The sequence below is a fragment of the Haliaeetus albicilla genome, chromosome 22 (genome assembly GCF_947461875.1).
Source record: "Haliaeetus albicilla chromosome 22, bHalAlb1.1, whole genome shotgun sequence".
NCBI classification, from domain to species: Eukaryota; Metazoa; Chordata; class Aves; order Accipitriformes; family Accipitridae; genus Haliaeetus; species Haliaeetus albicilla.
The window spans coordinates 21,657,359-21,678,301 of record NC_091504.1 but is presented as its reverse complement, the minus strand read 5'-3'; the positions used below and the strand labels follow the sequence as shown (position 1 = coordinate 21,678,301).

The following is a 20,943-nucleotide window of genomic DNA, read 5'->3' as shown; positions in this document are numbered from 1 at the left end:
TCCTTCAGATACAGATATACAGCCAGTACACTGAAAAGGAGAATTTTGTCTGAATGGCTCGCTTAAACAGAGACAAGCAAAGGGATTCTTCATGTTCGGGAAAAAAATTACTTTCATGAGTCTAATACAGGCTAAGAACTACAGAGAAGAAAAGATGCCCTGAGCCATTTGTCTTCTAAAGATTCTTGTACTGAAATTTAAGGGGCTGAAAGTACAAATGAAAAGGATTTTAATGATGATCTCACCTTTAATCCAAAAAGATCCCTAGCAGTCTTGAGAACTTTACTAAGAAAAACCTTCTGTCCATTGTGGAAAAATTAAGTGCTGGTGTGAAATGCTGTCACAATAGAAGGTAATACCACATGTAATTTTAATGAAGAAAGTAAGAATATTTTTACAGGAAAGGAGGAAGATATTTGGTAATAACTGAGCATTCTGCCTCCAGAAATGACAAGAATTTTCCATTACTTCATTAAGATGGCAGGAGGAGAGAGAGGGCTGTCCTGTCTCAGTGCAAAGGACTTGGCTTTGGGTGAGGGCTGAAGGAATTAAGTAGAAAGATTGCAGTTTATGGAAACCAAAAAAGAAAATTACATGAACCAGAGTGTAAGAAAGCTACACAGCTGCCAGGAGCAAAAACTGCTCCTGCACGAAGCCACCTTCTTTTGCAGCAGTCCTGCCCAGAGCCTGCCGAAAGCAATCCAAATAGTCCCAAGATCTTGCTGTACTTACTCTGCATGGCTGGAGAACCTCATTCATCATTGTGTCATGGTCATTATTGTGCTCCATCCTTTGGAGAAGCTCTGACCAGCTTTCACTATTATTTAGCATCTGCATTCCAGAATGGTCTAGGAATACAGGATTGTGAGGGACCTCAAGAAGCACCAGGATGAGGCCCTCCAGACTGCAGAAAGTCAGCTGCTTCGAGTCCTTTTCACAAACGGAGCAACCTCCGCCAGAAAACAAGCTGATTTTCCTGCTTTCCAGTATTCCTGTTGGAAAGCCGGTCCAAGCCTCACTACTTGGGCAGTGAGAAACCTTCGTTTAGTTTCTAATCTAAATAATTCATAGCAGGTTTATAACCATTTGTTCCTGTGCTAACGTTGCTTTTTGGGTTAAATAGTTCTTCTCCCTATGGGGTGTTTACTCCCATGGTGTATTTTAAAAAGGGCAATCATATTCCCTCTCAGACTCCATTTTACAAGGCAAATAAATCAACCTCTTGTACAACAGCCTTTCCTGGTCTCAGATTGAGCCCTTTGTCCAAGGGACCGAGCAAATAGACTGAACAAAGCGACAGCCTTCTCCAGGGCTGCCTGATGATGTGATCGCTCATAGACCAGCTGAAACGTTCTCCTCCACAAGGTGGAGGAGATGAAATATGGTTTACCGGCAATTACTAGTATATCTGCCGCGATTTTTTTTTTTCCTTTTCCAATCTTCTGACTTTCCTCTTTTGTTTTCTATATTACACTGAAGTTGCTTTAGCCCTGATGGTTCGCTAGCAGAGAAGGGCTCCGCAGCAAGGCAGTGTCCTTGTCTCCCTCTGTCCTGGCAGGGGGGAGTCGCAACGCAAAACGTGAGGACAACCTTCTCCAGAGACAGGGTAAAGGGGGCACTGTCCCACCAGGACACATCTTGAGTGCATCACCACAAAGGGGGAGAGAGGCTGCAAGAAAACAAAGCCTATCCAGCGTGGAAATAAACTTCACACAACGAAAAAAATCCTGTGAACATTACATGGATTTGTATTTCTGTTAATTATTACCTAGAGGGAAGGTGCTCTTGGAAAGATTCGATGTCTTTTCCTATTTTACCTATTAATATATGTTTGGTTTTTTTCAATTTAAAAAAAGAAGTTGAGGGGGAATTCCTACAGAATCTTAAAAGGAAAACACTGCTGAAGCTGAGAAAGAGACTGTTATTCCCTGCTCTGCCATATAACTGCCTAACAGATAAAGCTTCATTCCTTATTGTGGTACAAGACTGATGTGTTGATAGCAAGCATTGTTTTCTTATGCTTTCATGTGATTCTCCATTTTTTCCTTCCTTTAAATTTAGGACAGGAAAGCTCAGAAAATAAATGGCTTGAAAACTGTCTTTCCCCTTGCCATGGAAATGATGATTCTTTCCTGAAAAGGGTACTCTGCTAAAAGGTCAGGTCTTCCCCTTCCTATCTGTCTTTCATGGACAAAACTCTGCTTTTGATGTAATGGATTATTTAGGATTTTGTAGGAAGGCCTCAGGGATCTGCTGAAATAGGTAAAATGATTATGAGTGGCAGTCTGTAATGTTGTGCAGAAGTAAGAAACATTTTTGTGCTGTTTAAAAATAATTTAAAAAACGACTAAAATGCAAGTTTGAATAATTGTTATCTCTAAGGTAGAAGCAGAACAGTACACGGTCCTGATGTTAACTGTAACATCCTCCAGAACATTTGAAATAACCTTGCATTATTGATACAAGAGACCTCAATGGAAGTTACTTATTTTCTTCCTACTTTAAATTTAAAAATAACGGACTGATTGGACCAAGCAGCTGAAAGCACAGATAGTGCATCTAGAGTTTGTTTTGTGAATTATTAACACAGCTCAAAGTTAAAAATTTAGCTTTGCTTGGAAATCTACTCTCCCATTTAGCTTGACTGCTGTTTTCAGTTTACATTATTTCTTAGACACTGCTGTGAAACTTCCTCTTAATTGGAGGCTATTGTAGGAGTTGAAGATTTTTGTTTATTTGAAAAATATAGTACGGCTGAATTACCAGGACCTATTAATATACATGTAGTAATGACATATAATCGCCCACAACTCCCTTGAGATGGCTCTGGCACAACAACCCCATTTCATTTTCATGAAATAAAAAGCATCCAATTACCTAAACAACTACCTATTTCACATTAACTACACACCAATAATCAGTCAATTGGGGGAATGTTTATTTCTGCAGTACATCATGCCTCACCTCCTCTTTTTCCTCTCCTTGTATACCTTTTTTCTTTACTGTGGGCTTTAGTTGTAGGTGGGGTGGTAGATTTACATCTCTCCGTAATTCCTTTGGCAAAACAGTTCAACATGTCTTCTATTTGTTCAACATGCTGTAAGCAATGTTGTTGCTTAGTATTATGCTGTGTGAACTTGGGCCAGCAACCCAGCAGTACAGCCAGGCATATTTTTAAAGTGCTGCTGCATAGCAATAAACAGACCCTCATACATATATTTTTTTTTCTCCAAAAACGCAAGGAGCCCCATCTGTACTGTAAACACGTATGTACATTTTTCACTCTAATGCAATCTGTCCAAAGCTATCCTTATTATGTTCGTGGGACGCTGTCCCAGGAGCAGGGTGGGCAGAAGCTTTCCAGGATAGGTTATGGATAACGCGCAGTACCCCACTGGGTTCCCTCTATTAATGCTCACTCTGCAAAAAGAAGCCTCAGGCACTGGGTCACAAAATGTTCCAGCATCTCCCAGGAGGCCAGTAGTGAAAGATAAAGGAAGGCAGAGGAAATGCCTGTATAAAACGCAGACTTGGCACGAATACTTTCACATCCAACTCAAGAGATATTATGGAGAGCTCAAACTTCCTTTCTCTCCTCTGAAAAAAACTCGATTTTTAGCCCTCAAAGAGCCAAAAGGGCATGTGGAGTTCCTCAAAGGTATGAACAGGACCTCAGGCACAGCATGCGCTTCTGATTATTTCAGCAGCTGAAGGAGGCGGTACGCGATGCGAACGAAAGTGAGCTTTTGATTACCTGATCTTTGCCAATGCCACACTCTATTGAATGTTTTCAATGTAAAGATGCACATCTATTGGTATCAGTGAAAGGACAGGAAAATCTGTACAAGTAATGATCTTGGGCATCGCTACAAACTCCTTTACCTCCCAAGCTTTCCCTCATGGGGCACAAAGTAAAAGCAACTGTCAGAAATTTCCATCCATCACTAAAATATATGCCTAGATCAGGAAAATAAGAAAGGAGCTGCAGTCCTTCAACTCTACTACAATACTTCCAGCTCAGGAAAAACGTCCCTTGCAATGTACCATTAAGGTCAACAAGTCAAAGCAACCAAAAAATTGTTCCAGAAACATCAAAATTTTTCATTTTACCTACCTGCCACTGCACAAGGACAGATGAAGTCGTGTGGGGAGTTACTAACACAGAACTGGGTGGTTCACCTGGAACTAAACAAAAAAAAAAGGTAACCAAAGCAGTTATAGCAACAGGGTGGAAAATGAGCAGCTTTTATTCATCAGGTTCTCCTTCACTGCAGAAGAAAATCTTCTATCCCAGCTACTACGTGGTGGGTCTCAAAAGCTACGTGGTGGATATGAATATTGCAATCCAGGCAGAAGCCAGCCACTTCTCGTACATCCCTTGCTCTACCTGTGGCCTTGGCAACTTGAGCAGGAATAAGAGGACAGCTGAGGGCATAAATCTGGAGGAAGCTGCAGCGTGCCAGCTGCTCACAAACAACTGGATACACATTCGAAAAGAACTTAAACCAGCTGCGTGCATGCTTGAAAGCGTGAGCAAACCGCTCCCGAATTTTCCATGATATTTTTGCCACAGCTGGGGCAAGCCCACCTTGTTTTTAGGAGGCTGTGTCGCATACTCACAGATTATTTTAGTCAGGACAGCTTGATTTACCACGGGTTAACCCATTCCTGTGCCCATGGCCTATAGCACATACACACACACTATAGCAGCTCCCAGCTCAAATACGAAGAAGGGAAGGCTTATCAGGAGCTGACAGCCCTCCACAGTGCAATGCTCTAGTGGCAGCACCAGGTTTGCTCAGCAGAATAAATGTTCCGTTTGTTAAGGAGGTGAGAGGCTTTCACAGTGTTTCCCCGTTGTATTGTGAGGAGGCCAAGCACAACTCCGGATTCACTGTAGCTAAATTCAAAGAGGATTGAAAATAAAATTTTAAATTCCGAAACAGTGAACCAGTGCCGCCTCATTAGTACCAGTTATAGCCTGCACTGATACAGCAGCCGTTGTTCAGGAAGGTGGAGAGTCAGGATGGCTTTAAAAGGCTACTAAGCACATTATTCAAGTATTACATTGGTTCTTGTTCAACTTAGGATCCTCCTGAGCTCTGTCTTCTGTTTTTCTGATTTCAAGATCACATTCTTTAAACATTCCTTTGCAAAATTGTTTCCTATTTTTATATCTCAATGTCGTATTTAACTAGTCATTCCTTGAGCTGTATGAAATACTGGCTAATTCCTAGCACCACGTATATATATATATATGTATCCCAGTATTACCCCATTTCCCAGGCTAACAGTAAATACTGATGCTTTTTCACACTTTGCAGAGTTCCTTTCTCCATTCAAGACATCAGAGCTACTTCTGCATTCAGGCACTGACTTTATACAATCAAGGAATTAGAAGCTGATCTCTAAGGCTAAAAATAAAAGCCTTGTCAATGTCATTCACAGTTTACTAGCCCTGATCTGCAGGATTAAATGCTCATGTTTCCAGGAGGTTCATACTCTTTCTTACTTATACCTCAGCAATTTTGCCATAGTGCAGACTGATGTGGATGGTGAGTGAAAACAATTGAAGAAACTTCTTCAAATGTATGCATGGTTCTACATTTATTTTTAATGATCTCTTGTAAATTATTCAATTTCTGCAAAGATAATGGTTAGTGCAGGGTTTGGAAGCCAATCAAACGGAGTTTAATTCCATTTTGAGACTCCTGAAAGTATGATTCATTATCAGAGGGCACAGCAGGACACTTAAGGCTGCTGTTACTAATTCATCCACATCTCATTACTACCTGTATCAATCTCCTATGAACAAAAGCGCAGTGGATGTCAAATTTTCACTCCCCAGTCCCAGTGGAGAACACATCACGGCGGGTCCAGCACTGGGGAGCGCTGGGGAGCGCCCACCCCACGGCGATGCCCCCAGCGCCCCGCTCCTCCTCGCTTACCATCCTGCAGGGTCGTGACCGCCTCAGTCTCCGCGCTGAAGTCGCTGTCTCCGATGTCGTTGGTTGCTCTCACTCGCAGTTTGTAAGAGGTGAACGGGTTCAAGCTGTGGAACGTAAAAAATAAGGCCGAGGGATGAAATCTCCCCGCACCGTCGCAACTTGCCTCAGAACAAGCCTCTGCAGAGAACCTGCCCGCTGGTGACTAAAGTCATTGAGCAGTTTTGTCTCTTCTCCATGTCACCTTTTCTTTGCAGCCTCCCCCCAGCCTCTTCATGACACCGGGGCGTTCGCACCTTTGCTACCACTAGCATCCTCTCAGATCTCCATCGGCCTGAGTTCCTAAAAACACGCAGGGATTCATAGCTGAACTGGGCTCCAGAAAACAGCCATGAAGTTCCAGTTCACGGAGCAGCCTACGACCGGGGCTTGTTGGAAAGGACGAGATGTGCTGTTATGCGAGTTTTGCGTGGCTGTGCAAAACCTGGCTTTCAAGGTGCTTTGCCTGAGATAGCCTCCAACCAGATCTGTGGGTCAGCTCATCCTCAGAGCATGGATGGAGCTGACAGGTAGAGAGGAGGCAGGTAATCTGCCCAGGGTCGGCCAGCGCGCAGCAGGCACTGGAATTCAGAGCGCCAGCCTTCTGACTAATCCTCTAGACCACACCGTTTGATCAGATCAGTGCGTTTTTTTCTTACTGAATTTCAAATTAATGGTATTACCTGGATTATTTAATAAAGACAGTAACAACAGGTTCCCCGCAGCTCTTTTATCTATGCAGTTCTTTAAGATATGCAAAGAGTGATTTCCAGCTGACACAACCTTCGCAGAGATTCTTCTGTCTTGGCTTGGCAGGGGAAGATGTGGGGGAGGCTGCCTTTTGAGTCACATGCAAAGGCTAGAAAGGCAGAGCTCTAAGTTACAGGGGATTTACCTAATTAATTGGTAGTGTCTAGCCATCAGCTGGCAGATGTAAGACTGACTACAAACCCAAGTTACTTGTAAGGAATGATTAAACATCAAGGGATAATGCATTCTGATGGGCAGCACTCTCACATCATACATGTACTACTCTTCTGGACTTTCACAGGAAAATGCTTTTAGCAAGGGCGAGAAGAAATCTTTTTCGGTAGTGCCACCCTATTAGGACACTGTTACTTACAGCAACTTGAATAATTTGAATAATCTTTCTTGATCTTTTGTTTTCAGTAATGCCAATGTCAAGTCTAAATTACATGGGTTGGGTTTCCCTGATTTTACAGGTTTTGACTAGAAAGATACTGGGTATAATTCAGGGTGGGTGTAACACCTCCAAGATCAATGAATCAGGTCTGTATTTGTACCTATAATTGTCAACTTTTCTTTTTCTCCAGTTAGACGAAAGCGTAGCAATGTATCTCTATCTTCTGGCAGTGAGCTGCCATACACCATAGCCACTGATGCTTTTATAACAGACCTGAAAAATCTGTATCTAAATGCTTTGAATACTTGATTCTCCAAAAGCTCACGGCCTTTTAGAAATAATCTGATTTGTACTAGCTCGTCAACAGAGGAAATGGACAGCAAAACAAGTGCCTTCTCACAGACATTCAATTGCTTTCGCAGATGTTACAAGGACTTTAATTACAACAGCATCACTGAGGATATAATGAAGCCTGAATAACAAAGTTTAAACATTCTGATGCTATCTATAAACTTTGGTATGGAAAATACAGATAAAAACGGTTCTCATTTCATCTGGAAAAGCTTATATGGAGATAATTGCAATGCAGCATCGAGAGTGGATTTTAACATCAGTCACTACTGAAAGGATTTTTCACTAGTTGTATTTTACACAGCATTGTGTGTCTACAAATGGTTTAGCCTGGGTAGCGTTATCTACGGTGCTGAGCTTTCAGGAAAGGCTTCAGAAAGATGCATTGCAATCCAACTTTAATTAGATTTATTGCATGACCTTCAGCAAATGTCTCAACTGCTGTTCATAACACCACCTCTAAAATGGGAGCAGTGACCTCACTTAACCTCTCTCTCCCCAAAAGATTGTGAAGCTGAGCAAGGCTTGCTTTGGTTTCCTAACTGTTGGCATTGGAAAGTGTGGGAATTTCTATGCTAGCCTGGGATCATATGGTACCTTTCAATAATGCAGGATGTTGCCTCGTGGCTGATGGAAGAGGAGTAGGTTTGCCAGTCTCCATTTGGCAGTTCTCGCACTTGTACTGTAAAATATCGTATCGGTGAAGATCCATCACTTCCAGGGACCCACTTCAACAGCAGACTCCGTGACGACACATCGCTCTGGGGGGTCATCACCTGCCTGGGAGGTGCTGGTCGTTCTGCAATTAAACCATAATTTGGTACTGCTTTGAGAGGAAATTCAAGCTAACATAAAATGTGAAAGCCTGACCAGATTTTCATAGCGGTAATGCCACAGGAGATTGAACTTTTGGATTTGCCCCCTGCAGTATACAAGCCGTCCCATTCCTTAACCTTCTACTGCAAAGAGTAGCAGTAAAACTGATTCTTATCTCCATGCATAAAAGGTCACCACTGAATATACACCTTCCTAGCAAAGGACCTCAAACTTGGGGGGTTCTAGGCCTGGCAGGTTAAGGAAGAATCATTAGGACCAGCAGCCAAGCAAACCAAGGAAATCTTTACTGACACCCAGCTATGCTTCTAGCTGCAGTTGCTCTTTTGACAGAATTTGCCTGTAAACTCGTTCGCTTTTTAACCTGTGCTTACTACTTGGTACCACGGGACTCCGTTCTCTCTGCGCTATCCTCTTCCCCCAGCTGCTCCCCAGCCGAGGGATGACGAAGAGGAAGGGATGAGCTGGAACAGGCTGTTGTGCAGCAGAGTCCAAGCGTGTGACTTACAGCCAGTACCGAATTCCTGCACCAGCCCTCTCTGGCAAGGAACTGGGAGCCGTCAGCAGCTCCTGCTGCTGCTTCCAAACCCCAGCTTGGAGACAGTGCAGAGCTGGGGCTTCGCTACCTGCTGCAGTTCGCTTCCAGACCTCCCCAATTCTTCCCTTCACACCCACTAACCTTGAACCTGCAAAGTCAAACCAGCCAGTGCCAATGCTGAGGGAGCTCTCTCCAGAGTAATTAACCGTACACCTTTTAGATGAGGCAGGGAATGGTAATGCCGGTGTAAGCATGCCAGTCCCCAACAGTTTCAATATAGATCTCCTTTCCCGTCACCGTGTCTCCGCACTCCATCGATTTCAATAGAGAAACTCTATAGAGTGAGGAATAATTGTTTAATTGTTTATCATGAAGATTATTGATTCTGATTAAAATGTGTGGCATGTAATAAAGCAGAAATTGATTGGAGACACCGCAGTGACTTGCTTTTGAGAAGCAATTCAATTCAACTTCATCAGCACTTGTTTCCATAAACACACCTCCGCCTGCCCAATTCCTCACAGTTCCGTACGGCGAGCACGTATTTCCCCGCCATCCCCTAAAACCATTTCCTATATGTTTTGGCATTTCTCTGCAGTGTGCTCTTGCTGACATCAGTGCCCAAAGATTTGTAAGCTATTAGCTGGAGGAAGCCCTCAGTGCCAGCAGCCTGCAAGCTGGAGTACAATGCAAAAGGTCAATGCCTTACACTGACAGGCTGAGACAGGTATTCAGGGTTATTCTATCAGAGGCAGCGAGTGTCGTGCAGGGATTTAATACTCTCTGCTGATAAGCTTTAACCAGCTTGCAGTTTTGGGCAGGTCAGATCTTGCAGTCAGTCTCCCAGGATTGGGTTTCCTTCTGCTGCTAATGGGAGATCTTAAAACCTCCTGTATTGCAAGATATATATACTTACTGACTGTTTGTACAAAAACATTAGTATAAAGAGTTTATTTATGGGAGTTTAGCCACAAGCAAATGCTGAAGTGAGCTGTCTGTGCAGGAATGTAAGGCCAGGCCATATGGCTCAATGGACTACTTTTGATTTTTTGCTACATTTACATCTTCCGACTCAGTTCTGCCCTGATCACTGGTGTTGACTATTCTGAAGGGTATCACACCACTGTGGAGCTCTGTAAATCACAGGTATCATTGTAAAATGTAAAGCTTTATATTATCCAAGGAACTTAATGGACAAGAGTGACCAATTTTGTTAATTTTCAAGGGAATTTTTGTGCCTGCCTACGTTAGTATCAAGGACATCTAATGCATTTTTATTAATGGAAGTTCAGTATCTTTTTACCATATTTATTGTCATGTATAGAAGTTTCAGGTTTGTTTATTTACTTGTTAGCAGAATAGCTGCACTGGATAAATTTCTTTATCATCTCATATCAATCTTGGTTATGGGAGATTACACATTTTTCTCTCTACACTTTACATATGGGATCACTTCAGCTAAATCTCAGTGCCTTGGGACTCAGTTCCATAGCGTGCATAGAGACACAGCAGAGCCATCCATTATAAAGAGAAAAGGTTCATTTTATACTATGACTTGCCTATTCAAGATAACCCTACAGCATTGATAGCACCGAGGGATCATTGTTCCCGCAGCGGAGCTGGGAGTTCTGCCTTGAGCTATTGTGTATCCAGCAACAGCCTGTGCACTGTCTGGGAAATGTGAGCACATTTTTTTGAAAAGGAGAGGCTCTGAGCTTTGCGTATTCACTTTATTGGCCATGGTGGGGTTTTTCTGAAACTTCCACACGTTGGACTTTAAACTTCCACTTTGACAGCAATCAGACAGGGGTGGAAGAAACCTTGAGCTGATAAATCTCTTTGATGGACAGTATCTTTAGTAGAGGCACTTCAAGTTTCCTACTACAGCTCTAGAGGTTCTTTCTCTGAGAACTGCACTGTTATGCACCGGGAAGGCTGCACATGACCTAGAGAGCTATGCCAGTGGGAATTTTAACACCAACCAGAAGGGCCAGAAGTAGTTGAAATGCAACCCACAGGCCCTCACTGCTGGTGGTTGAACATCAGGCCAATGTCCTCTCTTCTAAGAAGTGTTATAGGAAAATAATAAGGAAGACATTGTGAGCAAATAGCACGGGAAATCCTTACTCTTGCACTAAAAGATCTGCAAGGTATAGAAAGGACTTAAAACAAGAGATTGTTTAGTAGGCACATTTTGAGAACTAACAGTAAATATAATTGGTTGTATTATAGTGCAAGACTTGGGCAAGAGCCAAGACCAGGCACACAAGCACATGCAAAAGTGCTAACAATAGTTGAAAGACATCTATAGAAGTCTGCCCTAGTTACCTCCTGAAGCGTGCTTCTCTCTGAACTGTGATTTTTATGAATCGCAGAAGTTGCATGGTTCTAATTTTTGAGGGAGGAGGTTTCTTAAAGATCAATATCCAGACAGCACAATGGGTCAGAGCGGCATGTGGCACAAAATCCAGTGATGCACAAGGGAACGATGCTGGTAAAGTTACGCTGGCTAGTTTTGACTTTGCCAGCTCAAGAGACCAGATACATGCTTTGCAATGGAACATGACATATGGTACAAGACCAGCAGAAAACCCACACTCCTGTTCTCTACCAATATATCCTCTTTTAGCTCTGGATTAAAAAAAAAATAAAAAAAAAATCTTCATGCACAAGTAGAAAATATAATTTTTCTAACTGGCAGCTCTAGAGATCTGTTCTAAGACTGGAGAATCAAGCAGTTACTTAAGCCAAAGCATTAGAAACAAGCAATGATGCAGAGCAGATTCTGTAATACCTTATATGTCTTTCACGTTTTGATATATTTGGTATCTAAGCATCTGGTTTCATTTATACACATGTAACTCCTGCTTTCTTCAAGTAGGTTCCCTACAGAACAGAATTTGACTGAAGATTCAGAACGTGAATAACCATTTTACGGCTGATGCAAGAAGCAGAAAAATTCTAGGCAATCCAGATGCAAACACTCTGCTTGAGTGTGTGGCAGTGAAAGGCCAGAGTAATTACTAACATGTTAGGTCAGGACTCAGGTACAATGGAGGAGCCGTAGAGAAATCCTGCAACATCACCGCCTCTCATTTTGCCTTCCCTAATCAATATAATTCATCCATCACTTACTTTCTTAAGATTGCAATCTTTCTAGAAAACGAGAGAGCTGAAAAAAAGATCTGACTGCAGAAGGAGGCTGCATCTGGCCAATATAGCAGCTGATGGAAAAATCAATCTCCAACAGCCCGGCAGGTTAGAAGAACTGTGTCTCATAAAAGTCTATCTTGCTCACCAGGTTTCTCAAATCATGATGTTGCTATGGTTTGGGGCAGGTTTATGGGGTGAGGAGGAGGAGGTGTACAGGCTGTAGCCTGTTATTAAAATTCCCCTAAGTGCAGCACGGGCTCCAAGGCATGCAACAGAAAGTACCTCAACCTGTGGCTGCAAGCATTACCTCTTTTTTCTGTTGTGATCACTGTGGCTTCCAGAGGCTCCCCCCAGCCCTGCCTGGTCTTGGCAGATGTCCGAAAGATGTATGCTGACTCAGGGGTGAGATCCGTAGCAGTAAACTGCCTGACTGTCGAGCCAACCTCCACCGTCGTGAACTTGTTAGGGCTGCTGCTGGCCAGACGGTAGGCAATCTGGTACCCTGAAATCACAGCACCAACAAGAGAGAGAAAAAGGGTTAGGAGGTTTTTCTAGCAGGGACAAAAGATTACCAAAACTATTAATTTAGCATAATTACTTGTTTATATGAGACCAGAAAAAGTCATGCATTTCCTTTAGTGTTATAAAACTCTGCTATATGGCATCCCTCCCTCAGTCAGGTGCTGTACCTTACGATGGAAATCACACACAGTGGCGCACACGAGGGGCTACTGAATATTATCTGCCATGACACTGGTTTCACTTTCCATCCTTTATACCAACAAGATACAAAACCAGTTTAATCTTTCCTGAGCATACTGGTACCTTTCTGGAAAGGCAAAGGAACAGAGTCCGTGCAATTAATGTCACCTGGTTGAGCCAGTTCAAGACAACGCTCTCTCTTTCAGCTTTCCACCCAAGCACTCACGTGCATGTGTATGCACACATGCTCACACGCTGTTCTGCCCTCTCACATTTTCAGCATTGGCTCAAACTAAAGGTTCTTCAGCTGCAGAGCAGCTGGATTGCCCAAACTGCGCAGGCTTCATACCGCTCAAGTAAAGGCTTGCTCCTGCTTTTTGCACTTGCCTTTTTCTCAGCTCTCCCACTCCCCGGTAACCGTACAGCGAGTGCCAGAACTGGCAATAAGAGCATCCTTCTTCCGTCATTCAACATTGCTGCCCTTGCCCACAGCCCGAGGAAGAAGCCTGCAAGCTGTGAGGTCCTGCTTCAACCACACAGCACTTAATAATCAATTTTGTTGATGCCTGTAAGTGATAACCCCCCGTTCCATCCTGCCTAGCAATTAGGAGTTCACAGTTTAGCCTGTATTATTAATGATCCAGCTGTGCAAAGAAGGGCTTCCAGAGTTCTCACACACCACTAGCAACAACTGTCCCCCAAAGAGGATCTGCCAAATGTTCAGATCCATTCTGTAAACCCGGCAATTGAATCAGGCTCTCACTTCTGGAGCTCGATGGTAACTTTCAGTCCAGCTGCTGACTTCCAAAATCAATTAATACCAGAACTGGTGTGGGGCTTTATTGCCCAAGCTGAATAGAGTTGTATGATTAAACGCTTCATGGAGTTACACAGGGCAGAGGGCAGCCAACAAATCCAAATCAAACCAGCTGAAAACAAAACAGTCATGACATTGTTCTGCCAACCCTCTGCTCATCTTCCGAATGACAAAGGGGTCTGCAGCACCTGAGACCATCTCTTCCTCTTGGAATTAATATCCCAGCTAGAGTTTGAACTCCCACCACGTTTTGGCTGGAAGAAGAACAAGGGGAGCCAAACCTGGCGTGCTTCATTCATGAAGGTCAGTGCATGAAAACTGAGGGTTTTATCTTACCTGTGGCTATTAGACAAAATCAATGACATTTATTTCCCACTGTGAATATGCAACAATTGCCACATGCCCACTCACAGAAAAAGCACAGACAGAGTTCCTGCACTCTCTTGAACGAATGCCATACTTGTGTGTGGTGCATGCTGTCACCAACAGTGGAATTTAATTGGGATACAGATGGTATTAATTTTGGTGTGCTGACTCTCATAGTGCTATTGACGATGCACCAGCGTTCCTCGTCCTTTTTTCTTCAGCAGCTGCTAGGAGATGCGGGGCAGCAGCCACAGCTGTCTCACAAGGAATAAATTTGATTGCAGCAGCACCTCGAAGAGTCACTTGCCTTTTCCGAGCCACTTGTGGCTTCAGCCTGAGCTCCCGCAGCCTGCCGTTACAAACAGGTTTGGGTGCAGAGCTTTAACGCGCTCCGGACACCCGCGTTTGAAAACGGGCATCAACCGGCAAAGGGTCCCAGTGCCCGAGGGGGCTCCCCTCGTGCTGCCTGGGGCACCCTCCCACCCCGCAGCCCTTGGTGTGTCAGGCGTATTCCGACAGCGACGTTTTCACAGCTGGGTGGATAGCATTAGACTACTAGATAAAAAGTGGCCTGATTTTTCAGAGCTCCTGAGCGTGCTTAGATCCCAGCAAAGCCTTAGGGTCTTACACTTTGAACATTTCATTTTTCCACCTGCAAACTACCTCCTTTTATCCACGGCACCAGCTCTCCCATTACTGGTCCAATATGTTTCACCAAAGTATTTCTGTATCTTTAGTACTATAGTATTTTGATCTTTTTTAAAGTCCACAGAAAGACAGTTAGCAATGGGGAGAAGGAATGGATACACTACGATCTTCTTTTGTTTATACAGATGTGAAGAATGTGGGAGTGAAAACCCCGGTGCAGGATCTCAATAAGGGTGAAAAATAGTCGAAGAAAAGCACTGGGGAATTTTTTACAGCAGCAGGAAAGATGAAGGAAGAAGCAACTAAGATGGCTAAAGAAGTTTGATAAAGGGACATAAGACATAAAGAATAAGACCTGGAGGGAAACAGAGAATATTAAAAGAATAGAAAAGTTGATTTATCTAGTTATTAAAAGATAAGTATGATATCTGGGACATATCTTTGTCGAGCAATTTCCTCTCTTTTCTAAACCTTTGTAAAATATAAAGTGTAGTTAAAATGGAAGGAGGGAATAGAAAGATAAGTATTTACTGCTAAATGGTGCTACTCGTGCTGGAAAGCCAATTACAAACATGCTCAGATTAGGCAAAGGAACACATACATATCTAGGCCATTATAATGACTTACACAAGAGGGGATCCCTGGCTAGTGTAAAAACTAATTTAGCCATGAGAAAGAAAAAAATCACTTGTCACAGCCTGACTCTCTGACAGGGTCCACAAACTCCCTTTCAATGCATCCCTGTGAAAACCAGTATCAGCCCTCACTGTCCTCTCCTACGTCTGCCGTGTTGGCTGACAGGCTGGGTAAATATCTATTTTCCTGGATATCTCAGGCAGAGTTTACACAACCAAAGGTGTCACCTTTACAGATTTCCTCAGAAACTCAACACTTCCCTCGATCTGATTCGAAGGTACATATCCAACCTCTGCTCCTGAACTCAGCTCACTTATTGCTACCTACAAACCACCTGAGAGATACCCAGTATCTTAATTTTGATCCCCTCTCCTGTTAGATGGTTTGGAACAGCCAGGATACATACTGGCATAAAAAGCATCACTTTGCTTTTCTCTGAGTGACACAGAAGGCACAGTATTTAAACTACAGCTTCCATAATAATTAGGGCTAATGCAAGATCAAAAAGATAAAATTATTAAGTTGATGAACTTCAGCAACAAGGGATGGGAGAAGACAGGAAATGTTAAGTGAAATCAAACGAGGCAAATCAATAGAGGTAAATGGAAAGTGTTAAAAGAGAAATTAATGTATGCTCGAGGGCTATAAGAGGCAATAACTGCAATTGCCACAGTGGAGGAATAAGGAGGCTTCCTTCCCTTACTAGATTACAACAATAAGATGTTGCAGATATCTTAGACAAAAAAAAAATTTAAAAGATTCAAAGGTTATGAATGAAAGCAAAATCTTTAAAAGGTGACCAGAGCAAACTTTTTGGGGAAAGGAGTATCTTACAGATTGTGAAGTATCTGGATGGTCAACAAGAAGAATTCATATTGTTTTCTTAATCCCCCCCCCCTCCCTCCCAGCATTAGATCCTAAATTTCTTCTGCTTTTAGGAGTTCTGCCATTCACCAGGCCAAAAGAGCATAAAAAAAAAAAGCCCTGACAGATCAACTCTTCAGGAGTTTACTTATTCATTGAAACTAGGCTTATTTTTTGCATTAGCATCTTCTTAAGTATTTTTTTGCACAACTGCAAGCAGTTTCACGAGCTACACTTTCTGAACTCAATAAATGGCAACAGTCTGAACTGCCTGTTAAATGTTAGGTCATTGTAACACAACCAGTGGATTCCCCAAAGCAAACAGGCAGGGAGATGACAACACATCATGAATATAAAAAAGCTTTCAAGCTCATCACCATACAAAGCCCTTCAGAACTGACAGCACCCGTTCATGCAGGCCATGGTGCAGCAGAGATACAAACACTTATTAATTTGTCACAGAACTTCGGGAAAGCCAAATGATATTGGGAGGTTACGGTCTGCCTGGTGGAGCAGCAATCCAGTTTGTTGATTTTACTGCTTATCTGTTTAAGGGCCAGCGGGTGTGCAAATGCGGTCTAGGATCAAAATATGAATTTGCAAACATGGATTACATCCAATTTTGGTTCTAATTCTCAGTGGAGTTCTTACACTCTTTTGCAATAAGCTTCAGGTAAACGCTAAATACGAGGATACCATAAGGAATACTAACCAGGGCCTGAAAGGATGCTGGTTGAGCTCTTGTTTTCAGGGGAAGCTCAGAGCTAGAAGTGCACATCTGCACATTAATGCATCATTTTTCTTTAATGATATTTGAAGGAACTATGTTGGGTGCTAGCTGAACTGAGTGCAGAAAACAAGACAGAGTGAAGCCCCAGATGGTTAGCATAACATTCCCAAAAGGAGAAATGGAAATATCTAACAGTCTTCCACAGTAAAACATTTAAACAAACAAACAAGTGGTTTTCCCTCTTGGTGCCTGCCAGTATTTCATCCTGCTAATCTCTCTCTGAAATGCTAGAACATGTTTTGATATAGATTACAAAAATGTTAGCTGCGAAGGTGCTTGTATACTCAGAGGACAAAGCCAGCAGAGCAGGAACATGAGTTCAAAGGCTCTGAATATAAGTTGCTCTCGCAAAGCAAGTATTTTTTCTTTCCAACCTCACTAGTGAATAGAAGGGCACCGTGCAAAATTATGTTAACTTATTTTTTCCAACAACTCTACTACAGTGCACTTGACCGTGGAGGTTACAATAGTGTTTTGAAAGTTCATTACAGTAATAGGATTTAAAAGGTGTACAGAAATAAAAAATAAACTTGCAACCTTTACTTAGAATGCTATACATTGGTTTTTACCTGGTTTTGAAGCAGACCTCACTTCTTAGGAAAGATCACAGAAGTACCCAGCATGAGTAATTTTTACTTTTTCCCTCTTGACATTAGCAGCTAACTACTTCCTCCATGAACCTCAATATTTCTACTATTGAAAAAATAAAAGAGTGAGAACTGTGGAATAAAGACAATGGACTTCAAAGAGGTAGACTGGGGGAACTGGCAGGTGACATTCCCCTGGGAAGGAATTCTAAAGGAAAAAGGAATTCAGGTTCGCTGACAGTTTTAAAAGAGACAAAGAAAAGGTACAACTACCCCAATGCGGACAAAAGATGTTAAGAAGCCAATATGTTTGCGTTCAGAGCTCACTAATGACCTGAAAATCAAAACTGAATTGGACAAAAAGTTGAAACAGGACACATGTCTAAAGGAGCATATAAATAGACAGCACAAGCATGTAGGGACAAAATCAGAACCGCTACAGTGCAAAGTGAGTTATAACTTAAAGGGCATCAAAGGCAGTGAGAACAATGTTATAAATACATTAGAAATCTGAGAGACAGAAGGAGGACGTCAACTAGTGGGAAGAAAAGATGAGCACAAGACAGGTGAGACAGAAAAAGAACGGGAGGCAGATACCTCTGTTGCTTCATTTTCACACACACAAAAAAGTTGATGTTGACTAGATACTTAACACAAATTAAAACTGACAACAGTATAAGTAGGGATGTAGGCTAGAATAGAGAACAGGTTAATGAAGATTTGGTTAAGCTGCATGTAATCAAGTCAGAAAGGCCCGATGAAATTTGCCCCACAGTGCTTATATAACTAGCTGGAGGGCTTGTGGAGGATAGGTGACATCCCAGAATATCACAGAAGACCAGAGTACCCTGTCTTTTAAACTGGGGAAAGACCGACCAGAGTATTATGGACAAATCAAGCTAAAGTTCAATACCCAGAAAGATCCTGGAAAAAAATATGAGTTGACATATAAGCATCCATGAGGATAATAAAGTGCCAAGGAACAGCCAATATGTATTTGTCTGGAGCTACTAATAAATATCAAATAATCTATTTTCCATTTTGACAGTGTAATTGGCCAGGTGGGAAGAGTAGATATGATCCACATTGACTTTAAGTAAGGCTTTAACGTAGTTGCACATAGCCCCATCAAAAGCAAACATGAGAAACAGAATCTAAGAAAAATACTACACATTTTGACTTGAACATTTTAAAAAAAAGTCAACATGTTATCAATAGTTTGCTAACAAACTGGGAGGACATATTAAGTAAGCTCTCATGAGACCTCATGAATGAGTCTGGTTCCGTTCAATATTTTCATTAATGACCTGGCTGATAGAATTGCCAGTCTACTTGCAAACTCCAAAAATGAAACCAAATTGTGAGTGGCTGTGCTCACTTTAGAGGACAAGAGTGTCATTTAAAGTGATCTTGATAATGAGGAGAGATGGTCTGTAATCAGTAAGATGAAATTCAATACAGGCACCTGCGAATCCTCACACTTAAAAAGAAAAAGCTTAATGTACATATAGATAAAAGTGGGACTGACTGACCTGAAGTGTACCACAGAAAAAGGGTAAGAATTAACAGCGGGTCATAAGCCTCAGTTACACTATCAGTGTTGCAAAAGAGTCAGGTCAGGACAGTATCTAGTATCCTGGGATGTGTTACTGGGAATGGACTGGGCAAGACATCAGAAACAACAGTCTACCTGCTGAGCATGCCAAGCATTCTTTAAAGGGACACCCTTCCCCTCTCCTTCCAACCCTGCATTTGTATGATTTTATCATCAATGTAGTGGCAATGAGTAAGAACCAACTGAAATGGGAATGCACTGCACCAAGTGCTCTGCAAAGACAAAATAAAAGAGAGTTCCTACTCCACCAAGCCTGCAACTTCAGCAAATACAGCTGACAAAGTGCAGCAACGTGACACATTGGAACACAGTCGGGAGAGAAAAATCTCGTTTGTACTTTCTCATCATTTCTATCGAATGATTTTTTTTTCTCCTTAACCACATCCTATGATTCAAATCCCAATCTCTACTGAGAGCAAGTTCTAGGACACACAGTTCCTTAAAAAAAAGCAACAAATCAAACCTAGGAGACGACCTGGAAGCCAAGCTTCCTTGAGCTGCAGAGAAACCCTGCGTGGATCCGTCTCTGAGAGCGAACCGCTGCCAAGCTTCACACAGACTCTTTCTCGTGCTCAGAAAGTCCCTGCAGCATGTGCCTTTGGATCCCATTTGATGATTTCCTTGCATCTTCAAGCATTAGCGTCACTTTGGGAAAGTACACACCTGAGCAAACACTTTGAGTTCTTGAGTCAAGATTTAAACACAACGCAAGACCGGTTCTTTATTTAAAGGGATGCCACCAACGCAGCAGCATTTGAAGTAGGCGTCCTCCACTCAACAATGAAAGCTTTAGGAAATACTGCTAAAAGACTACCCGTAAGCCTCAAGGATGGCAGTGAAATTAGAAGCAGAAAGGCCTGGCAGACTGCGAACTAAACAAAAACCAAAAGCTTTTGCCTCTATTTTCAGAACTGAGAGACAAATCTTTACCCACCAGCTAGAACTACTGTAAAATGTGTTTAACATCAGCAGACAACACAAAATTGCTGGGTAACTTCAGCTACTTTAGAGGCAAGAGTGGATTCTTACATTGTAAAACTCTTCACGTTTTAAGTACAAGTAGCGGCTGGTGTACATATTGCAAAGGCAACCCAGGAGTTATGAAAGCAGGAAGGTAAGGTTTTTTACAAATTCCTGTCATGCCTTGCTGCCTCTGTTTCCCTTGATGAAAAGCCAAATACGAATTAACTACTTGGGACCTGTCAGACAGTATCAGCCAAATAGCAATAAAGCAATAAAATGGAAGCACACCTGAAACCAAAATATTGGGCATGCCCGGCAAAGGCGAGTAGGGGGAAGGAGGGGAAAATCCAGCTCTCCCCTGCTGCAGCTCTACAGGCAGTTTGCCCAACAGCCAGCCAAACAGGTTACAAACCCAAATGCAGATGGGAAGAGAGATGACAATTCAAACACAGTGCCATGAATGACATGTCATTCTGCCTCAGGAAAACACACACCATGGAGCCGGGCAGACTTCTCCTCCTCACAACAGGGTACCACATCTCTCAGCTGACACTGACATATTTTCTTTTCTTTAGCCACAGATTTGCTTATTTGTGGTTTCTAATCTGACATCCAAGTGGAAGGAAAACCCAACAGCCTGTGCTTGCTCTGGTCTCCAGCCCTCTCCTCCCAGCCCTGGGTTTGCTGCTCCCTCTTACCCAGAATAATTCCATTGGGCTCCTCCGGCGGCTGCCAAACGATCCGTACGGATGTCAGCCTCACCTCGGGGAACACCAGCCTCACGGGTGGCCCAGGAGCTGGAGAGAAAAACAGAGATTGTGCTAGCTAGCATTGCATGTGAAAGGAATTACAAATTTTCTGCTCACCTTGCATAGAAGGCAGCCCAAGCCGTATCTCACCAATAATAAGTAGATGGTCAGGAGCGCCTACGCACATATACAATATACACTT

General features: G+C 42.6%; 1 protein-coding gene across 4 annotated transcripts in view; it reads right to left on the bottom strand.

The window, feature by feature from the left end:
• The window catches only part of SDK1 (sidekick cell adhesion molecule 1), a 419,203-nt gene that overhangs the window by 53,564 nt on the left and 344,696 nt on the right, over window positions 1–20,943 (bottom strand). For all 4 annotated transcript variants that reach the window (XM_069810300.1, XM_069810299.1, XM_069810302.1 and 1 more), the window contains 5 exons: window positions 20,691–20,789; window positions 12,312–12,506; window positions 8,077–8,278; window positions 5,949–6,052; window positions 4,115–4,185 (listed from right to left, as the gene is read on the bottom strand). In XM_069810300.1, the coding sequence (XP_069666401.1) occupies window positions 4,115–4,185; window positions 5,949–6,052; window positions 8,077–8,278; window positions 12,312–12,506; window positions 20,691–20,789 (671 nt within the window). The remainder of the gene's footprint in view (window positions 1–4,114; window positions 4,186–5,948; window positions 6,053–8,076; window positions 8,279–12,311; window positions 12,507–20,690; window positions 20,790–20,943) is intronic.